Source organism: Ornithodoros turicata, chromosome 3, assembly GCF_037126465.1.
Source record: "Ornithodoros turicata isolate Travis chromosome 3, ASM3712646v1, whole genome shotgun sequence".
Lineage (NCBI taxonomy): Eukaryota > Metazoa > Arthropoda > Arachnida > Ixodida > Argasidae > Ornithodoros > Ornithodoros turicata.
This window is the reverse complement of record NC_088203.1, coordinates 79,109,910-79,131,619: the sequence shown is the minus strand read 5'-3', so window position 1 is coordinate 79,131,619 and position 21,710 is coordinate 79,109,910. Positions and strand designations below refer to the sequence as shown.

The 21,710-nt window shown below is 46.5% G+C and overlaps 1 protein-coding gene across 2 annotated transcripts in view; it reads right to left on the bottom strand.

Annotated features, from left to right (window-relative positions):
- The window catches only part of LOC135388686 (ras-specific guanine nucleotide-releasing factor 2-like), a 457,533-nt gene that overhangs the window by 16,099 nt on the left and 419,724 nt on the right, over positions 1 to 21,710 (bottom strand). Inside the window, exons 13-25 of one of the 2 annotated variants that reach the window (XM_064618396.1) lie at positions 19,439 to 19,520; positions 11,495 to 11,706; positions 7,420 to 7,502; positions 7,277 to 7,352; positions 6,196 to 6,395; positions 5,657 to 5,934; positions 5,249 to 5,462; positions 4,715 to 4,939; positions 3,606 to 3,865; positions 1,863 to 2,225; positions 816 to 955; positions 566 to 745; positions 5 to 102 (exon numbers count right to left, since the gene is read on the bottom strand). In XM_064618396.1, the coding sequence (XP_064474466.1) occupies positions 5 to 102; positions 566 to 745; positions 816 to 955; positions 1,863 to 2,225; positions 3,606 to 3,865; positions 4,715 to 4,939; positions 5,249 to 5,462; positions 5,657 to 5,934; positions 6,196 to 6,395; positions 7,277 to 7,352; positions 7,420 to 7,502; positions 11,495 to 11,706; positions 19,439 to 19,520 (2,411 nt within the window). The remainder of the gene's footprint in view (positions 1 to 4; positions 103 to 565; positions 746 to 815; positions 956 to 1,862; positions 2,226 to 3,605; positions 3,866 to 4,714; positions 4,940 to 5,248; positions 5,463 to 5,656; positions 5,935 to 6,195; positions 6,396 to 7,276; positions 7,353 to 7,419; positions 7,503 to 11,494; positions 11,707 to 19,438; positions 19,521 to 21,710) is intronic. The other variant, XM_064618397.1, reaches the window with a different exon arrangement.

Sequence of the window (21,710 nt, the reverse complement as noted above, 5' to 3'; positions counted from 1 at the left end):
TCACTCGCTGCGTATTGCGATGAAAATCTTGTGATCCAAATATGTCATACCTTCCGCGATCTCTAGGGCCGACAGCGATTCGATCGTCTCCTTGCTAGGATTCTGTAGGGCATAAACCACTTTCTTGTTCAAATATGGTGCCTCAGCACAAGGAACTTCGCTCGAAACACCTCATCCCATAGCCATTCATGTAGTAGTTGTTACGTTCGACAAGCGCACCCCCATGCCTTTATTTTATTATTCCACTATCTTCTCTATGTTGCAGAAAGGTGTATGGAATGAGTTTAGTCACAAATGAAGTGAATTAAGTTCATTCAAATAGAGCTAGCCTTTATGAAATTGTAGGATAGTCAGTCAGAAATTTCTTGATGTGTAACTTTTCGACGGTGAATGAAAATATCTGTTAGCGATCGTCCTGCAACAATAACAGTATCCTGTATCAAGAGATACTGCGTGATACACCTACTATGATAAAAAAAAACAACAAAAAAACACACACATGCATTGGTGGGACCGCATAATCACATTCTGGGCGTTGAATACAATGAACAAGAGATGAACATACAATAGGTGGAGCCAGCAGAATGTCTAGGTCCACTTTGGTCTTGTCTTCGTCCTGCTTGGAGATCATATGCAGCAACTGCGCGGCTGCCTTGTGTTCAGTCGGCAAGAGACTGGTGTTGTGCACCAGCTCTTCTAGAAACTCCGTTGTTAATTGCAGCAACTTCGGGTCGTTCTCGAAGTCCTAGATGGAAGCAATAGGCCACAGAGCGTAAGCCAATGATTTACTATGGGGAGGAAGGAAAGTGCGGCACCTGTGAATGTTTGGAGACCCAGTGTCGAAGTACGTTGAGCACACGCATTGTAGCTGCTGTGCTGATCATGGACTCCCGTTTGGAGCGCAGTCCGGAAGGACCTGGTCCACCTGGCGGTCCACCAGCACCGCCAACGTTTCCTGTGACGTAGACAATATCCGTAAGCTACTGTCTCGATAGGCCTCTGGTTAATCAGTTAACTACTTCCTAAGCATGTGCGGAACATTCAGCATCGGCAGAAAGTTATACAACTGTAGTCAGAACACCATACAGACACGGACCAGTGGACATTATCTGGGCTTAGATGTGACCACTCAATAACTAGCAGCTTGCCAGCAGTTTTAGTCTACATAGCTGTGGACCATGACTACGAATATGAGGTCGGTCACCGATAGCATGGTCCGACCGGACCCAGATATCTGCATGGCAGAGAGAGGGGCATGGGAGATATAGGCATGGTTTCACCAACCCTGATTAACATTTGTCACTGAAACATTCATCACTTCACTAACTAACATTGCTAAAAAAGAACTGGGTGTTAACTTCAAGTTTTAGTTACCCTTGGTCTCGGTTCAAAGTTAACCAGCGTTGGTGAAACCGGGCCGTACGACCGTATCGAACAGTTCTGGAGCCGACACTTCCTAATGTTATCACTTTGTATTGCGTTCTGGACGAGGTAGGATCAATGGTTTAGCAAGAATGCCAAGCACGGAGGGGTGTTGGAAAAAATGGGGGGAGGTCATTATTGTATTTATGTTATTGCAGCTTAACAGATCATTACCGACATGTGTCTAAAGCTGAAATCGCAAGGGCACCCCCTGTAGGGGGTACACTGGTGAAAAAGTTAGAGGGGTGTCACTGAACATTTGGGGGGTGTTAGGGGTGTAGGGGGGTCTGGATAAATCACTGTGTAAGATTTGTTACTAATCGGGTCCTTGAGACATGCCATCACAGCCAATGACCACAGAATGAGCAACGTGATACAAACAGCGTTGCGCGAACTACATTTTTGTACTTGACGGGGACGATGAGGGTGCGGTTACTTACCGGGGATCTTGAGATCTGCTCCGACGGCGCTGGGAAGCCTGCTCCCAGCACGACTGGGCGGTTGAGATGTACCGGGGGCTCCGGGTGGCAAGTTGGGGACCTGCGCTAGGGGTTCAGGCGGGTTGGAGGATCCCGCCGTGGCAGCGGCAAAGGCCGCCGCGGCGCTGGCCGTCGAGGAACGCCGCGTAGAAGCCCTCGAGGAAGTGACGACAACGCCAGCCTTGCTGCTGTGCTGCGGGGAGTCGGGGTACTGGAAGCTGGACCTGGGCGTTGACAGAATGGTCGACTCTGTCTGGAAGCTGGATCTCGGGGTCACTGACACGCTGGAGCTTTCCGTATCGCTGCTGCCGCGTTTTCCCTGGGCTAGTGTACACAAAAGGGAGTGCATGTAAGCACTTGATAAACACCACAAACCCCTCCCTGTTTTTATGGTTTCATAAAGAAGGAAAAGAAAAACCAATCAGCAAACTATGAGTACTGAAGCATTTGCGGACACACTTAAAGTTGTGACAAATTGATGTCGGGCATGTGACACTTACTGGCACTTACAGTAGTTTTCAAATTGCACGATAGAAACTCTGCCGGTGTGACCCTTACCACGTGATTCATTGCTAGAAGCAAGCAAAAAAAAAAAAAAAAAAAAGAGGATGTCTCGAAGGCAAACAAGAAGGATTCTTGAAGACATAAGCTATACGTCTTCCTGTACCCTGACTACAACGCGAACCCTATCTTCTGTTCGTTCACACGTTTACAAGCCGGTGGTACATAGGGAACACGCTATATGATAACGATGACATAGTTGGACACACGAGGTTTGCTGTTTTGTATATATACAGGGTGCGTCACGTAACGTGTCATTTGACCTTTGTAAAAAAACGGCTCAACAGAAAAATATGGGGTAAGCGGCTACCTTCCGGGCATTCAATTTGCCACCTACTAAAATTACTTTCGACGACTTTTAATTGAAATAAATTAAATTTCTTGAATTGAAGTCGGAATTTGCCTAGTCAATGGAACGTTTTTCTTGCTAAATCAGATAGACCGTGGTTGACTTAGCCAAACCCACCGCAAAATACGTTACGTAGTACGGCGGTTATGTCCAGAAAAGTCCTCCGAAAATTGAGGTTTAGTTGCGCATATTTCAGCGACGCATTAAGTCTGCCGCATAATAGCGCCGTGAGGGGGTATACCACTCTCCACTTGATAGACAGAGCAGCTGAAAAATAAGGGAAGGGTAGCGACAATGTAGTTTGCTGCTGTCAACGGATATCACACATGGAGGTCACCGCCCTCATTATCGCTCTGTCAGGTGGCAAGTGATATTCCCTCCTCACGCCACTGTTCTGCGGCTGACTTCGTCGCTGACAAATATGCAACTAAACCTCAATTTTCGGGCGACTTTTCTGGACATAGCCACCGTACTACATAACGTATTTTGCAGTGGGTTTGGCTAATTCAACCACGGTCTATCTGATTTAGCAGGAAAAACGTCACATGGACTAGGCAAATTTCCGAGTTCAATTCGAAAAATTTAATATATTGCAATTAAAAGTCGACGAAAGTAATTTTAGTAGGTGGCAAATTGAATTCCCAGAAGGTAGCCGCTTACCCCATATTTTTTAGTTGAGCCGTTTTTTTACAAAGGCCAAATGACACGTTACGTGACGGTCTCTGTATATTCAAACTCAAAACGCTGTTCTCTTTCAGACCGTACAAGAAAGTACCGCGTGAGTGGTGGCATACCTCCGCGCACCCGCAGGTAGTTCATGACATTGGGCGCAGATTGGCTTGATGTCATGGGCGGCGGGAGTGCTCGAGTCACGGGTCGGCTCTCCTGGGTCGGTGGGACCTTTGCTGGGGATGCGGTCATTGGTTGGCCCTGTGGTGCCTGACTTGGTGCTAAGGGAGGGCTGATTGCAGCAGCGGGAGGCGTTGGCGGAGGTGTGTCCTCTTGGGTATTCTGCACGCTGTCCTGCGTTGGCAGCTTCGCGGGGACGGTTTTCCTGCGTATTAAACCGTCATTGTTAGTGATGTTTCACTACATGGACCACCCCACAGTCTTAGAGCCATCAGCACCCATGGTTAGAATCACGAAAACCGTCGATACTGTCCCCGTTTGATGTACCGCGTCAATCACAACCAATCGCAGCACAGTGTGACCCATGATCTGGTATGCTGACTGGCTGCTTCTGAAGTGGTACTTCGTCGGTGACGCTATGGATGATTGTTGTGTAATAGCGCAACGTATACATTAGCGAAATGCAGGGGTTCTCGAAACTTTTGCGGGCCCAGTGAATTACAAAACATTTGTTGGCATAACGAGTTCCATGCACACCTAGGGCATTTTGATTTGTTGTAGTGTTCGGGTTCCTCAAAGCTGCTTAGAGTCGCTAAAGGAGAGTTGAAGAAAAAGGACAAGTACGAACTCGCTTCGGGTGCGGTACGTGTACGTCCAGCGTGATAGGACGGTCACTTGAGCTGGTCAGACCCGCTGTTAACGTCACATGCATTGCGCGCGGCCATTGTGGAGGCAAAGGCAACGGGACTAGGGTGCCTCAATACTAGCTCCCTCAGAGGGAGCTAGTTGAGGGAGCTAGTATTCAGGCACCCTACACGGGACTGTTTCGTCAAATGGCGTCTTCTTCGTCATCATGCTAAATCACCAACTACCCTGACTTTGTACCTTAGTGAAGTGTCGCACACGTCAACATTAGTGAAATTGACAAAAAAAATTTCTGAAGCGCGAAAGGCCATTTGAAGGGCCATGAAGGGCCATTTGTTGGAAAACTGAAAACGGCGTACAGTGGCCTCTCTCTTGTCTAGGAAACTCTAGCCGGAAGTGACAGCAGTACCTGCTCGGACTGGATTTTGGGGATTCAGCGCTTCCTACGAGCGTAGACGAAGAGGCGGTGGAACTGAGCTGGGTGGGCGTCGGGGGTCCGCTCGCCTCAGCCATCTGGGTGTCCAAAGCCTTGGACGTCTTGGGAGAAGTTCCTAGGTGATTGACGTCTTCTACTGTCGCCGTCGGTGGGGCCATTGTGGGTTCAACCACCGCTGACGTCGTTGCTGTCATCCTGCTGCGTGAATGTAACGGGGACAGCATTTTAACTAAATATAATGGATTTATCTGTCTGTCTTTGTGCACTGTTTCGGTATCATGGTAAACAAAAAATCACTAATGTGCATGTGTGTGTGTTGGCAAACATTCAGTAGTTTATCCAGAACCAGAGCACGGGGGGGGGGGGGGGTTGGAAAAAGATGGAGGTCATTATTACAGTTACACTGTAGCAGGAGTACACAGGAAAAAGTTAGGGGGCAATGCCAAAGATTTGGGGGGTGTTTGTGGGGAGGTCTGGATAAACTACTGAACACACTGCGTATCTTACATGGCTGCAGCTTCGGAGGGCACTTGCAGTGCGGATGTGTAGGAAGGGCCTGCATGAACAAAACCTTCCTCTGCCGGGAGGATGTGGATGAGACCCCCGGTGGCAGGTTCGGGCGTCGGAGGCGGTGGGACCAGGATGGGCTCAGGGCTCGGGGACGCAGGGAGAACTTCGCGCAGTCGCTTTAGGCTTTGCTCCTTCAGCTGGTCCTCTTCAACTGTAAACAAATATTTTACACAGGTTATCATGCTGCTGTTTGGCGGGAACTTCCGGTTGACAAATTATAGCGACACATCTGGAACTCCTTGAAGAGAATTTCGTGGAAATCTACCTGCGCAGCCGTACAGACAATGTGAACCAAGGATACTATGCACACTATGGTATTAGCTAATTAGAGAGCAAAGCACGCACACTTCCTGTAGCTGAGCCGCCAGTGTTGTTGGTTTCTGGCTTGCGCAGCCTGCTGTGCCAGATGCAGGTGCTGCAGGGGCGATCCCTCGGCTCCCTGCTGCTGGCCTTCGCCGGCTTCTGAGAGCATACTGGCCGTGCTGATTCGTCGTGAATAGTCGTAATCGACGGCCAGGATGCTCAGGTCGGCACCGCCACCGCCTCCGCCGACACCGACGGTGCTGACGCCTCCACCGCCGCCGCCGCCGCCCATACCATCCATACCCACCGCGTCTAAGGACCTATAATATGGACCATATAATGTGTAATATCCTGTTCTGGGCATGTGTGTGTGGGGGGGGGGGGAGTAAGCAATGAAAACTGAACTGCCATGCTGATTGCACATGTCATGTCAAGAGGATGGCTGCGTGCAGGGCTGTCGGAAAGCGCTGAATTCAAGAGGTAGGATTGGGGAGAAGGATGTCACGTGATATTTATACGCTAATATGGAGGCAATTTCAGCACGAGTACCTGTTTTTCCTTCTATTGAATGCGAAACGTACCCTGTGGAGTCCTGTAGGGCGGACCCCATGGCGTTGATCTGTAGGTCCGGATTGTAGTGAACCTTCTTAAGTGCCTCGAGCACTTTGACTCCATCGGTAAACACGCGGTAAGTGAGCAAGAACGTGTTCAGGAAATCGATGCTCAAGAATCGCAGGTCCGTTAGACGCTCGAACAGCCGTTCTGGACTAGCATACCGGATCTGGAACACAGAGGAACGGGCTGCCTTCAAACCACCTTAGGCGATTAACCACGCTCAAGTCTTGCCCTTTAAAAGCAAAGTCTGTTGGTAACCTCTCTCCCATGCATCCTGGGTCGACTTCGTAGGGAATTGTGTCGACATGAAGTCGATCCAGGAGGCGCAGTGAAGAAATAACGCTTGGAATATTCTCTCACGGTGTGACTGACGGCAAACTTGCAAACTCTTAAAGCTAGTAGAATGGAGCAAGTGGCCTAACACGGACATGACGAAGCTAGGGAATGTCTGCCTTGTCATTTTGAACTACCCGGTTTCGCTGGAAAATCTGATCACGGTGGCGATTATTTAATGGGAAGTACAGTCGACGGATATGGAACATTTCATCTGAACCCCCGGAAGTCCTTGGAGGTGTCAATTGAGATGTAACCACATGCGGCAGTTTTATGTATTATGAATGAGACAATTTCATTGAATATAATGAATGGAATCTTAACGACAAAGAAACACGGCTGTTATCATGTTGTGTCCAGAGGTTGGCTGTCTTGGTTTTCAAGCTTTTTTGCTGTTCAAGCCTTTTCTTTCTTTTTTTTTTTTTTGTTGATGCGTACTCTCCCAGACAACACGTATTAGAGTGACCAATCCTGACGCCGTCGGGACTCATTATTTTATTTTTTTTTCGTTTTGTATCTAAACTAAACTAAACATGATCCCGTGCAGCTCAGAGCCCATACTAAACAAACCAGCGAACATGACATGAGGGCCGATGTTAATACCCCAATATTTTACAAATTTTATCACAATTCTCCAATAATATGCACACTGACAAGGACCCAAATAATCACGGCATGCAATTTACAGAAAAGAACGAGTAAGGTCCCTTTTACCTGAGGAAGTTTACAGGAATTGAGGGTGCGACTAAACCGTATGTCTACGTCATCTTTGAAGAGACGAGGATCATTTCTGCAGAAAACAAAAAAACGAACAAGTGTTTTTAATAGTACGAATCTGTTTACAAAAGTCGTCATACCTTATGGAATGTGGCATAGTAACCGAGGAAGCGTCACTCATGGTCCCGTGGAACAAATCGTTGAAATGAACATTGTCTATACACTGAAAGAGGGACGCATGATTCAGAAACCACATTGAGAAAAACTTTGGATGGCGACTTTGCATGGAGAATGCGGGGAGAATCTACAAGAACCGCGTGTCGAGGCTAAATCCACAATCGTTCGGTGTTTTCTAAAGGTTGGCGATATTTTTTTCAGCGTGATACCAGGTATCAAAAAACATAACACATTAGCAACACACATCGTAACACACATTCATTAGTTCCTGAAATGAAATTGAATTAGCCAACCTGACCCGTAACCATAACGTATAGTTCAAGACTATTGGGTAGAAATCCAGCGAACCGGTAGAGATGTAGGAAGGGAGTTGCCTCAGGACAGAAGCCGGCAGAGGCGGCTTCTGTCCTGAGGCAACTCCCTTCCTAGTTCAAGACTATTGGCTTTTTAATTGGAGCATGTTATACGCCTTAATGATGGACACGCGTCTCTGATCCTTTACCTGTTAGCAGGGTTTCGGAGAAGCATTGCATGTATTTGGCCATGACGAATATGACAAGTCACCTGTAAGCTGAGAAATTAACTGCCGCTTGTTCCTCTTCGACCTAACAGGTACAGTAGGCCGATTATACAAACCAGCATTCTATAACTGTACTCATCTTTATACAGGGTGTTCAAAATTAAGCTTTCACTAGCACTTTATAAATAGGCGAACAAAAGAAAACTGGTGCTATTTTTCACGTTCCTTGAGTAAGAAACAGGTGCTACATAATCAGCAGCGCCCGTTTCTTACACAAGTAGCGTAAAGTTATCATCCGGTTTCCTGTCATCGCTGTGTTTGCGTAGCGCTCGTGAAAGCTTAATTTTGAACACTCCATATAAGCTTTCTTCATACTCTCGAAGAGAATTCTGCAATAACTTATCGAGCACGGAAAGAGTTCGAGTATAAAAGCAAGTGTACATATAAGAAGTTGTGTTATAGTATTATGGTTCATTCTGATTTAGTTCGATTCACAATAATGGATTCGGACTGGTGGAGTTTTGGCAGATTCAAGAGAACTTTAAAAACACTTCGATCACATACAGGGTGCCCCAGAAAACGTGTCATTGAATTCTAATAAAAAAAAACTACGCCACCTAGAATCATGCGGCCAACGGCATTTGTTCTTACTAGGTTTTTGCCACCCCCTAATGTGCATGCCATGTAACCTAAGTTTAATTATGTAAATTTTTGCGAAGTGAACTCGGAAATTTGCCGAGTAAATGTCACTTTTTTACCCCACCAACATGAATAGCGTGCCGAATTTACTCCAATTCATGTAATTGACAGTGATATTCAGCATCTATCCTATCGGAAAAAATACCCGAACATATGCTTCTCGGGGCGCTTGAGTATAACGCGCAAGGACTTTTTGAGCGCAATCGCTGTCAGTCCGACGAAAGGAGGTTGGGAACCCAGCCCACAGAGTGATAGTAGAAAATGTGACAATTCCTGAAACTCGGAGAGGGAAGGTATGGTCCCAGCCGAAGCCGGACGCGATAAGCTATGTCTGTGTTATGTCTTCCTACCATGCCGGTGCGGGCTGGGTTTCCAAACCTCCTTTCGTCGGACTGACAATGATGAACCTCATATGAACCTCTTTGGAATGGGGTAGGGTCCTGCACTCAACGCAGGGAAACATCCCACATCATCATAATCCATTCATCTATGTTGTTGTTGTTGTTGTTGACAATGATTTCGCTGAAAAATTCGTCGCGCGCTATCCTCTGCGAGCTCCGTAGAGCACGATTTTTGGCTATTTTTTCCGATGCGATAGCTCCTCAATATTCCTGTCAATTATAATTAATTTGAGTAAATTCGGCACGCTCTTCACATCGGTGAGGTAAAAAAAGTGACATTTATTTGGCAAATATCCGAGTTCAGTTCGGAAAAATTTACATAACTAAAATTAGGTTACATGACATGCACATCAGGAGGTGGCAAAAACCTAGTAAGAACAAATGCCGTTGACCGCATGATTCTATGTGGCGTAGTTTTTTAATTAAAATTCAATGACACGTTTTCTGGGACACCCTGTATACTGTTCTAACAACGACTGAATTAAAATAATAAACAAGTAGAGTGTTGCAGAGGGTGTAGGGGCGAAAGCGGGAGACCTAAGCGCTTTTGGGGTTACCCACCAGACCTAGCAGAATGCTTTCTCCGCATAATTTATCTTCATGTGGTGAAGTACCCCTCCTGGCGGAACACCAGGCTATGAAGAATGCTTTCACCTCACATCTTCTCTGCACTCTGCATGTGGTGAAGTAGCCCCTATGGCTCCCAACCAGATTATGAAGAACGCGTTCACCTCACGGCTCCTGTGTGTGCGGTGAAGTACCCTTCGTGGCTACCCACGAGACTATAAAGAATGTTTTCTCCTCATAGTTTTTCTGCATGTGGTGAAGTATCCCTCTTGGCGACCCACCACACTATAAGGAATGTCTTTACCTCACAGCTTCTCGACATCTGGTGGAGTACCACATGTGGTTACCCACCTGACTATGAAGGATGCTCTCTCCTGATAGTTTATCTGCATGAAGTGAAGAACTCCTCGTGACTACCCATCAGAATATGAATAATGCTTTCACCTCACAGCTCATCGGCATGTGGTGGAATACCCCTTGTGCACTCTAAAAAGGGAACTTCACCGCATAGCACACTGTGCGAAAACCATTGCCACGAATGATATGGTTATCACTTCTGATTCCAAGAGAGAGGTGGGCGTACCCCTTTTTGTGTCAAATTGGATATATGAAAATTGCTATGCGGTGAAGTTCTGTTTTTGCAGTGTGGATACCTACCACAGATTCTGAAGAATGCGTTCACCCCACAGCTCCTCTGTGTGCGGTGAAGTATCCTTCGTGGCTACCCACCACAGTCTGAAGAATGTTTTCTCCTCATAGTGTCGCTGCATGTGGTGAGTACCCCTCGTGCATACGCAGCCGACAATGACGGATGCATTCACCTCACAACTTTTCTGCGTGTGGTGAGGTACCTGTTGGGGCTGCCCCTCACCTCCAGGGGTATTCAGAATGCTTTCACCTGATATTTCCTATTATGTGGCAAAGTACCCTATATACAGGCTGTAATCAGTTTTTGTATTTAGACAATAGGGCGCATGAACAGCTCACATCCTATGAAGTGATTCTAGGAAGTGGACTGTTCGAACATTTTAAGCATTATCCGTCATGTTTAACAGCCAATCCAATATGCCCTTATGCAGATCTAACTATAAAAAAGTGACATATACTCTTCTCTTTCCCAAATGGAACTTCGATATGAATTCAAGTACCTCATCCTGTGCTATACTGCAGAGAGGTGTCAAAAATAAAGTCACTTCCTCAATGGCGCACGCACAGTGAATATAGAACCACGAAGTTTTCTATGTTCATATTGCGCAAGCCTCTATGTATAGCGGTCTAAGCACCTTAACAAATATGGACCGCAATGTGAATGTTTGTGCATCATAAACATAGAAAGCTTCATTGTTTTATGATCCTTGCACTATATTCGCATATTTCTTTACTTACCGATGCCGGGAAATCTCGCCACGTCGCTCATCTTCACAGAGAAAACTTACTCTGCTCGCACGAAAAAAATACACGTCACAATAAACGGGCGACGTAAACAAAAAAGCGAAACCAAAACCCAAAAGCAGCTCACGACAGGTAGCACGCCAACTTGGATGCTCCTCCGCTAAGCGCTATGCTTTCACCTTTTTGCTTTTTTATTCTCATTTTCGCGCTCCTCAGGCAAACCCAACAGTATCATCCGGCGAATACTTGCATGCTCGTTCTAAATGAGCCGCTGTCACGACTGCCGGTTGCACGGAGGAACCGCAAAAACGAACGTCAAAACACGTCCGTCCTTCAGGAAGGCTTTTTCGACCGGCTGCCGTGCCGCCCGGGCAAGCCTAACCTCCGCGCTCAACGCTCGCTGAAGCTGAGAAATTCGAACGGGTGAGGTGACACGGGTTGGGGGGTGGGTGGCTGTACCTGGCTGATATCACTGGTCCAGGCGGCTTTTTCTTGCATGGTGGGTGCCACGAGGTGTATGGTGACAGGGGGCGCAGTCTTGAAGTCGACGATAATCTTGAAGTCTAGGCCGCCATAGTCCTTCTGCTGCCCGGATCCGCCGCCAGATGTCGCCGCTGTGTCGGCGCTGCCAACTCCGCTCGATTGACTCGATACGGAGCTCACGGAGCCTTCTGTGGATGGATGGGGGAGAAATGAAACATGAAGTGATGCTGTAGATTGTGGAGTGATGGAGGAAAAGGGTGGGTAGCAGCGAACATCCGTTTCGTTCCCTTCGCGCAAAGTAGGAGCAATTGTTACGCAGATTATTTTACAGCTCACTTCTTAAATACTCTCTTCTTCCACTTCACATACCCCGAGACACACTCGTTATCACTCCGGAAAGCGCGAAGCCTACGCCCCTGTTTGTGACGGCTAAAATAACTGCATAAGTGTCTCAAAAAGACGTATACGCCTCCCGTTTTCAACAAGTCATGGGAGAGAACGATCTCATGTGGTGCTGAAGGACTGGCTCACCCGACTCATATGCGACATGAGAACCACACTCTAAAAACAGAACTTCACCGCATAGCACGCTGTGCGCCAACCATTGCCGAGAGTGATAGAGTTATCGCTTCTGATTCGAAGAGAGAGAGAGGGGGCGTACGCCTTTTTGTGACAATTTTCATATATCCAAATGGCCACAAAAAGGCGTACGCCCACCTGTCTCTTCGAATCAGAAGCGATACCCCTATCATTCGTGGCTATGGTTGGCGCACAGCGTGCTATGCGGTGAAGTTCTGTCTCCCCTCGCTCCACCTCGGTCACGCTAGCGGACATCCTTTACCCCGCTGGTTCTTCTGCCGAACGCTCCGCAAGAAACCTCATTCTCTTCCTGCTGAAGACAGGCCTTGCTCATCGCCCCATCGAATACTCTACTCTCCCCGATGAACTCGTGCACCCTCACCGCATCCCCATATTTCAACCTCCTCTATCCTCCATCCGTCCGTCCTTCCTTTGCGTTTTGTTTTGCTTTGCGTTCTTTTTCTTTCTTTTTTTTTTGCTATAGTCGTGACGACGCCCACTTCTGTGTGGCCAACAACTGCGAGCCAATCCTGTCATTACCGCCCCCCCCTCAGTTTTTAGAGTGCAGATAGAATGGAGATAAGGTAAACAGACAACAGTAAGACATGCTAAAAAGAAATGTCCATCTTTGCGCCTGGGTTTCCCCCGTAATGGGTGTCTCTCCTGTCGTTTGCTTCCACTTCCCGCTTCTTCTACCCCTTCTGCTTTCGCCCTTTACACGTACACTCTTAGAAATAAACTTCACCGCATAGCACGCTCCTAGCCAACCATGATCTCGAATGATATCGTTATCTGCCCAGATTTGTTGAAAACGGGAGGCGTACGCCTTTTTGTTTTTGTTTTTGACAATTATGAACAGCATAAGTGTCACAAAAAAGGTGTACGCCTACCGTTTGCAACAAATCAGGGCAGATAACGATATCATTCGCAATCGTGGTTGGCTAGGGGCGTGCTGTGCGGTGAAGTTCATTTTTACGAGTATACTCTCTGGAGACGTTAGCCCTTAATGCACAAGCTGAGTTTTCTGTATCGTGCAGTCGGTCCACATAAACGAGTGATTTTTATGATGTTACGGTATTTATACTGTTTAGGGCAGGCTGCAAATACGTTATTGGGCGGAAGTGACCTACAGTTTGCAGTGACCTGTTCCGCTAGAGTACGGCTAGGCGAAAACTTGAGATTATTGGAGTTGGAGTTGGACGGACTAAAAATAATACGGAGAGGCTGAAATTGTCACGTGACAAGTTCTGCTACTCCGAGAAAACAAAACAAAAAGCAAAAAAAAAAAAAGAGAGAGAGAGAGAGAGAGAGAGATGACTAGGCTAGGCTGTACGGTGCAAACTTGAGATTATTCTTCCCTTATACCTGCATAGCGATATCAATATTGACTAGTTAGCAATTTAACTGAACGTCATGAATTAGACTACTTTTGCCTTTTAGTTGGACAATATGTTTCGTTCTGCTTGCTATATTTCCTTCTTGCTTATTTTTTTTATTTCTCCGCCTACGCGAGAACTTTAAACTTTTTTTCCCTTTGTCTATTGTTTCGATGGCACTGCCAAGTATAGCTAAATATGCTACACCTTAACAACGGGAACATAGCCTTGCGCTGCGGGAAAACGTAAACAAATGAATAAGAAACATAAATAAAAATAAATAACGCTTCCAAAAAGCCAAGGGAAAACAAAAAAATGAGTTCACTTTTGCAAAGCCACGGAATAGACGGCTCTAATTCCTTTCTTCTTCCTTTCCCTATTTTCTTTTACGCGGTGTACTGCCCATGCAATGACAGTACAGAAAATAAGCGAGACGAGGCTGCAATCAAGACGATAAAAGGCGACAGAAAAAAAAAAAAAAGAACTGGTAAGAGAAGGATAGAGTGGAAGCCCCGTCGGGAGAAGATATATGTAAAAAAAATAGAAAAAAAACACAGAAGAATTGCACAGAGGGGCAAACGATTAGAAAGGGAGCAGCTCCAACACGATCACTAAACGTTGTTGTGCAATGATCGTTGCCTCATCGACTCACTGCTCGTCGGCGCCAACTTCTACTAGATTCAGTTTACTTTAGAAAGAAGGTTACACTCACTTACGCATGCAACTCACTTACGCATTCTCAACTAAATTACTGTCACTTGGTTTGGGGAACTGATAGTAATCTAAATAGTTTATTGCGTGCACAGAAAAAGATACTTCGCATCATAGAAAACCTTCCATATTGTCATACTACCAGGGGACTGTTTAAGAAGCATAGGATTATTAATATCTGTATGCTATATGCACTCTTAAAAATCAATTTCACCGCATAGCACGTTCTTAGCCAACCATAATCTCGAATGATATCGTTATGTGCCCTGATTTGTCGAAAACGGGAGGCGTACGCCTTTTCTGTGACAATTATGAACAGCATAAGTGTCACAGAAAAGGCGTACGCCTACCGTTTTCAACAAATGAGGGCAGATAACGATATCATTCGAGATAATGGTTGGACAGGAGCGTGCTATGCGGTGAAGTTCATTTTTAAGAGTGTGGCTATAAGCTGTCTACTACATATCGAATAGCTGTTAAAGAAAATAATAAAACGTTCTTGTGACTATTCAAACTTTTACCCTCAGCGCCTCACTATCCGCTCCGGCTTGGTCCTAGCTGGGTTACGCCTCGCGTACGTACAAATTATGGCAAACAGACCTTAGACGTTACATTGTCTCGACTGTTAAATTGTACCGAAAATAAGATTGACATTGTTTGTGTAGGAAAAAAGATGTTCTGGAATATTTCATAAGTGATTGAACATGTGCGCACGGTGTGGTGATTTGTGCTTTGAAAGGGGCGTTACCATCCTTTTGTGTTTGAAAGTACTGTTCAGTGATGAAATTCTTTACCTTGTTAATGTGTATGCCTTTGCTGTTGTACTGTTGTAGCAGACGAGTCTCGTCAAGCTTCAAAGTGAAGCTTTTTGCTCGCTCCTTTTTACATCTTTGTGAATAAAGATATTATTATTATTATCGCTGCGGTGAGGGGGGGGGGGGCAGGGAATGGAATAGCAACTGTAGAAGAGCCAATCTGTTACAAAGGCAGGTTTTCTTAGATTTCTCCGCTTGTTATCTTTTCGAGCGCTTTACTTGACTTGCGTCGATCGCTCGTAAATTCAAAGGAAGAGCATAGTTGAGAGAAAATAATTCACGCGTCTTGGTCCTATACTGATCAGACCCGATGGACGTAGAATATACCTCAGCATGTCTACGTGTGGATTGCTGCATTGTTTCCGTGTTGGAATGTGAATTGAACTGTTGTATTGTATTATCAGGATATGATGGACGCAGGCGAATTCGACGTTCATTTGAATTTTTCAGTGCCATCACAAAATGGAAAGTGCATGACACTATCGCTGAGGCAATTGGGGAGCTTTCGTGAACCGTTTCCGCTCAAACGCTTCGGGAACGGTACTGCGAGTACACAAATGAGTGACAAACTACACACAAGTGACTCTTAACGCAGTCCAGTTCCTGGGCAGCAGCAAAGCCGCTGTCGAAACGTCTGAGTGAAAACGACTCGCTAAAACATCGTATTACCTTCGGAACGCCACAGAATTTGTGAACGTAGACGGGTAGAAATCCAGCGAACCGGTAGAGAAGTACGAAGGGAGTTGCCTCAGGACAGGAGGAGCCGATTTGCGAACAGTCTTTGTTCGAAATATCGCCGTTCCTGTCCTGAGGCAACTCCCTTCGTACAGAATTTGTGAATGTTACATAAAATGACGTGGCGTTCACAACAACCGAATCTTGCCAACGGCGGCCTAATGCTGTGAAACGTATTGTTCGCGCGTGTTGTTTTTCGTGAACTCTGAGGACACGCTGAAAATTTCGATCAACAATAGACCTTATATTACCACTAGACTTTGGATTGCCAACGGTAGGATGGGACAAGCGTGAGCTTGCCCACATCACGCTTCAGAAATAAAGCGCTACCTACGGCACGCAAGGGCTAATGGTGACGTATAGCGCCTCATATCGTTACGAGACAGCCAGAGGCAGAAGAAGAACAACGTCAACATTCCCGGTGTGCGCAGCAGCGGCGTCAGCCGGGGTAAACCATAACTGAAGCAGACGACGGAGCAGTGGCGCTCAAAGCTCTAATGCTGCTTTGCGCCGCGCGCTTGGCGGCGTGCGCATCTTTGTAAACTCGTCTATTGATACATCGAAAAAATGATAGAGTCGCAGACTTTACTTTGTCACTTGGTTGCTATTAAGCATTTGAGCTGATTCGTCGGACAGCGACGTGCAAAGTCCTTTAGTTAAATATAGTAAGGGCAATCTGAGGCGCTCCACAAAGTGAAGCAGATCAAGTCACGAGCTTTAGCATTCGCGAGATTTAGTGGCTGCGGATAAGTACATATACCATGTGTCCGATTCGCGGAAAATTGGGGTCGCGGAGCTAAAGGGTTTTACAGTTTGCGGTAGTCGGTGTCCTTTACAATTAACGTACCAGGTTTCGTGGGTCTGAGTTAAACAGCAGGTGATAAATCACAGTATATATCGTTTGGAGTTTTCCGTCGTGTGCATACTGGTGCAAACGTGAACGCCACTCTCGTTCGGTGAGGTACTTTAAAAGGGGGGTGCTAATGGAATAGCTATTTGGCAACATTGCTTCAGAAAATGAGGAAAACGAAACGTGGAAGTGCATTATTTGTTCCGAAAATGCGCTTCAGCCTATAGGCATCTGGAAACCGGCTGGTACGTCAATCTACGCGTGTTCTTTTGCGAGCGATGTGTAACGAAAGAAACGCAACGGTTGCATTACCTACGTAGTTGTTGCCATATCGCCAGCTCTACCCATGTGACACAAAGTACAAATGCTTCCGATACTGCTATTTGCATTGGCTTATGTGTTTGTGCCTTCCCTGAATCGGAGCTTGCGCCTCGGCAAGTTATCGTTGTGTATCAGTAATGTTTTCGTTTTTATGTCGAAGATCGTGCCCGCCCTCGGTGGCTCAGGCGGTAGCGTGTCGGTAGCGCCAAGTTGCTTAGACGCGAGTCTTCCGCGAGGGACGTTAAAATACGGGGTGCCATAGGGTGAGCTTTCATCGCACGTTAAAGAACCCTCAGATGGGCAAAAGCAATCCACCGCTGTGGATCACTCAGTCAGTTGTCAGTTGCGACGTAAACCCCCAATTACTGTTATTAAGATCGTGTCCTTGCGATTACTTTACTCGATATGAAACCTGCGCCCTTGACGTTTGTAACAGATTTAGTTTGATGTACAACGTCATAAGTTGTCAACATCGCAACGGACCTACTCCTTAGTTGTTTTAGCCAGGGTGTCGAACCGAACCCGAACCGAAAACCGTACCCGAACCGTTATTTTTGCCGGATCCGAACCCGAACCGAAATTTTAATGACAATGTTGAACCAGAACCGGACCAGAACCGTAAAATATAATAGCGGTAACCGGGTCGCAACGAAACGGTTCGGACATAAAATAAGTCAGCATAAGAGTTCTTCTCTATCCCCGCACGAAGACACATTGGAATCATCATCACGCGTCCATATCATAGATTTCGGAAATTTTCACCTAGCAGCGAGGACGTATAGTAAGTATACTTTATTCAGCGTCTTTTTAACACGTTGAAGCGCAGTTGTCCTGGTGAGCGCCGCGGCTAGCGTCCCATGCACGCGCTGTGGCGTCTATTCTTCAGAGACAAGGCGCCACGCAGACGAATGAAACAGGAATGGAGTAGGCCAGTTATGTAGCTCTATAGGACGAATATGTAATTAAGCAAGCGCCCAACATTTCCCTTTACACGTGAGCAGTAAAAATTAAACAAGTCAGAAATATGAGAAGTGGAGAAGGAGCGTACGCAGAACCGTGCCTGTTTGATTGGTCGTGGTTTGAAAAGTAAATGCAGTTCTCCTTATTGTAGCGCAGTTCTGTGCCTTTGTGTTGTGGATTAACTAGTAGACCGCTGTGAGCTCGGACAGACTAAAGCTGGCAGGCTTAGTTTCGACATGCTTCAGTACGGTTTCAGATAGATTCACGCTGCGAATGCAGTGTTCCGGCAAGTACTGTCGTCTATGGAACGCTGTCCATCTTATTAGGCTTCCTTTAAGTGTATCTTGCTGGCACTGTGCTTGTGAAAAAAGAGATTTTCGGAACAGAAAGTAGTAGGACTACACCGCTTCATCAACGTCGACTCTATTTGCAATAAGTGTTCATCCATTTCCCCTTTCTCTCGCTAAAGGGAGTACCTGACCGCTAAAAACGTCAATGCAGACAACAACAGTAAGCTATTAGCCACGCATGTCCTGATAAAAGCAGTCTTATGGAACATTTAATATGGAAGCGTTGAACCTGTTCGCTAACCGGACCGGGGCTGCGAACCGGTTCTATTTTGCGTGGCCGAACCGGAAATGAACTGGAACGAAATCAAAGCAACGCGAACCCGAACCCGAACCCGAACCGAACCCGTATTTTTTGCGGTGCGGCACCCTGGTTTTAGCATTCGTTCGTTCCGCCATTCTTAGCGAACTTTAAAAGAAAGAAAACCGCTCTCGCTCGTATAAAGTTTCATTAAAGACAGATTGCGAGGACAAAAAAAAGAAAAAAAAGAAAAGAAAAATGGAATAAGAAAAGAAAGGGACGCGGGCTCGCTCTCACATTCGACGCGCAAAATTAACTGTCCCAAGTAGCACAATGTACTGAAAACCGAGTGCAATAGGGGTGGACGGTATGTGTTTTATCAGTGTTCTTTACTTTCACGAACCTGTTCAAGGCCTTCCACCTACCCGTTCACCCCTGTTGCACTCGACTTTCAGTACATTGTGCTGCTTGGGGTAGGCCGCAAGAACACTAGGTTGTTTCGCATTCATAGCACTGCACGGGCTCGGGCTTGCACGATAGCCCGAGCCCGGCAAGGCCCGACGTGTAGGCCGGGTGAAGCATTCTCTTTGCGGGCTTGGGCTTGGCTCGAGTTTGACCATTATGGGCCCGGGCCCGTACATTGCCGGGGCTCGGTCGGGCTCGAGCCCGTGTTACCCCACTGTTAGTTAGCCACGGTCAACTTTTACAGCCCGCTACACTAGGCCGGGCTGGGCCAGGCAGCCTATAAATTCCTCGAGCTCGGGCCGGACCTGAGCCAGAAAACCTAGAAACTCTTGGGGCTTGGGCAGGGCCTGGGTCTAAGAATGTGGCCTGTGCAGTGGTCTACACGCATTATCTAGGGGTACATACGTCAGCTAACATCGTAATGCACTTTTCTTGCAGTTGTTCAATTGCTTTAAAGCTATACATTAGGAACCAGATGCTTCTGTACAGAAAAACACGAGCGAAAGAGTTGGGCACTTACCTCCATCGTCGACAATGAACTGGAACTGCTCGTTGGGGTCCTCAATGAGAGTGGCATCAGCGAGGGGAATTTTCCCGATGGCCTGCAGTGTGAGCGGAAGATGGGAAAACATGTAGCAAAGGCTCATGTGGCCTTCTGGTTGATAAGCAGCATAGCTAGCATAAAAATACTGTTAGTTAGTGATCACAGAGTACAATGGGCAACAGGACGAGAACAGTAGATCATGATCCCTTGCAATTCTAAGCATAGAAGCACCTTGAGGCTTAAAGGGGCTATGAACTCTACCAAGCTAGCCCGCAGACTGTGTCGGCTCCAAACGGCGATGTTAACTTGTTGGCTGTGACACCTTTTGTATAGATGAATCTGATAGGTCCGCATCTTCACCACATATAGCACGCTGTTAGCAAACCATCATCCCCAATGACGACGTTCTCGCTCCTGATTTGTTGATAACGGGAAGCGGAGCTATTATGCTCCATTATGTACTGTATTATGGCTACAAAATAGGCTCCACCTCTCGTTTTCAACAAATCAGGGACGAGGACATTGTCATTCGGGATGATGGTTGGCTAGGAGCGTGCTATGTGATGAAGTTCAGAAGACTGTAGAGCAGAACGTTTTGTGTACCTCCGCATTTGCGTCTGATTGGGTGCTACAATTATTCAAATGACGTAACAACAGGTAGATGTATCTGAATGGCGGTACGTCTACTGGCTCGTATCCGAAAAAAAAGTGCTTTTTTGTATTAATGCTGCACACGTTACGAACAAGAAGTGTTGAACGATAAATTGTAAATATGATTACGAAGCGTAGAAGAACAATATTACACCTATTACACCCGTAACCAAATACCTGCAGATAGGAGCTCTTACCTCCTTTAAGCCTCAAGGTTCCCTGTGAACATGAAAGAGAAGTTTCATAGTTGATCAGACAGGACGCGCACTCACGAGTGGCAACCAACTGTCTCACCAACGACCCAAAGGATCACAGTACTATTAGTTACTGTAGCGGCATTTTTGCTCCGAATGATTTGGAATATTACGCTGGAATAAGTGCAGGGAAGAACGCGTCTGTGTCGACGTGGCTGAGGATATACAGGGTGGTCCACCAACCATGATAGAAATTCGTAGTAAAAAACGTAGGCCCCGGAGAGACATACGGTCAAGGGATTTTTTTCTGCCAATAACTTTTGTCACACATTGGTCACATTATTCTTTCATTTCAATTGACGGAAAGTTAATTTCTTGAATTGAACTCCGAAATTTCCCAAGGCATCATAACGTTTTCTTTGCGGAAATGGGTTCCACGTGGTCAGTTTACTCAGTCTAGCCATAATCCCACTCGTAATGCAATGGCAATTGCTGAAATAAATTCGCCGAAAATCCGTGGAAACGAGCCCTTGGCTCCGCCTCTTTTGGACGGCTCGTAGTTTGAGCGCAAAGATGCGAAGAAGGGAGGTTACATTGACTCGCCACACGAGGGGGGAAAGGGTTACAAGCCGTCGGGTGACCTCATTTTTGATAAAATAGCTCTGATTCCCGCACTCACCGCGGGTGTTTGTTCGGTGGGTAAGGCTTGTAACCCTTTCCCCCCTCGTGTGGCGTGTCAATGTAACCTCCTTTCTTCGCAGCTTTGCGCTCAAACTACGAGCCGTCAAAAAAGAGGCGGTGCCAAGAGCTCATTTCCACGGACTTTCGGCGAATTTATTTCGGCAATTGCCATTGCATTACGAGTGGGATTATGTGCTATACTGAGTAAAATGACCACGGGGAACCCATTTCCGCAAAGAAAACGTTAGTTTGCCTTGGGAAATTTCGGAGTTCAATTCAAGAAATTAACTTTCCGTCAACTGAAATGAAATAAAAATGTGACCAATATGTGGCAAAAGTTATTGGCAGAAAAAAATCCCTTGACCGCATGTCTCTCCGGGGCCTACGTTTTTTACTATGAATTTCTATCATGGTTGGTGGACCCACCCTGTAGTACACCTCTTTTCACATCAAGTACACTATCACTATCGTACACTATCTGCATAACTGAAGTTTTGATTCTCTCCGCAATTTCCGGCCGATAACGCACGCGTTATGAACCGGAATTTATTGTTTGCCCCCCCTGCGCGCTATACGCCGGTGCATGTTATACGCGGTAGTTTTATCGGAACAGCAAAATCTGGGGCTACAAGGGAACATACACAGAAAGTGCCCACAACCAGACCGGTTTGGACGTCCCACTTTCGGGTCAGTCACGTCAGCGCTGACCTTTTAGCAGCGAT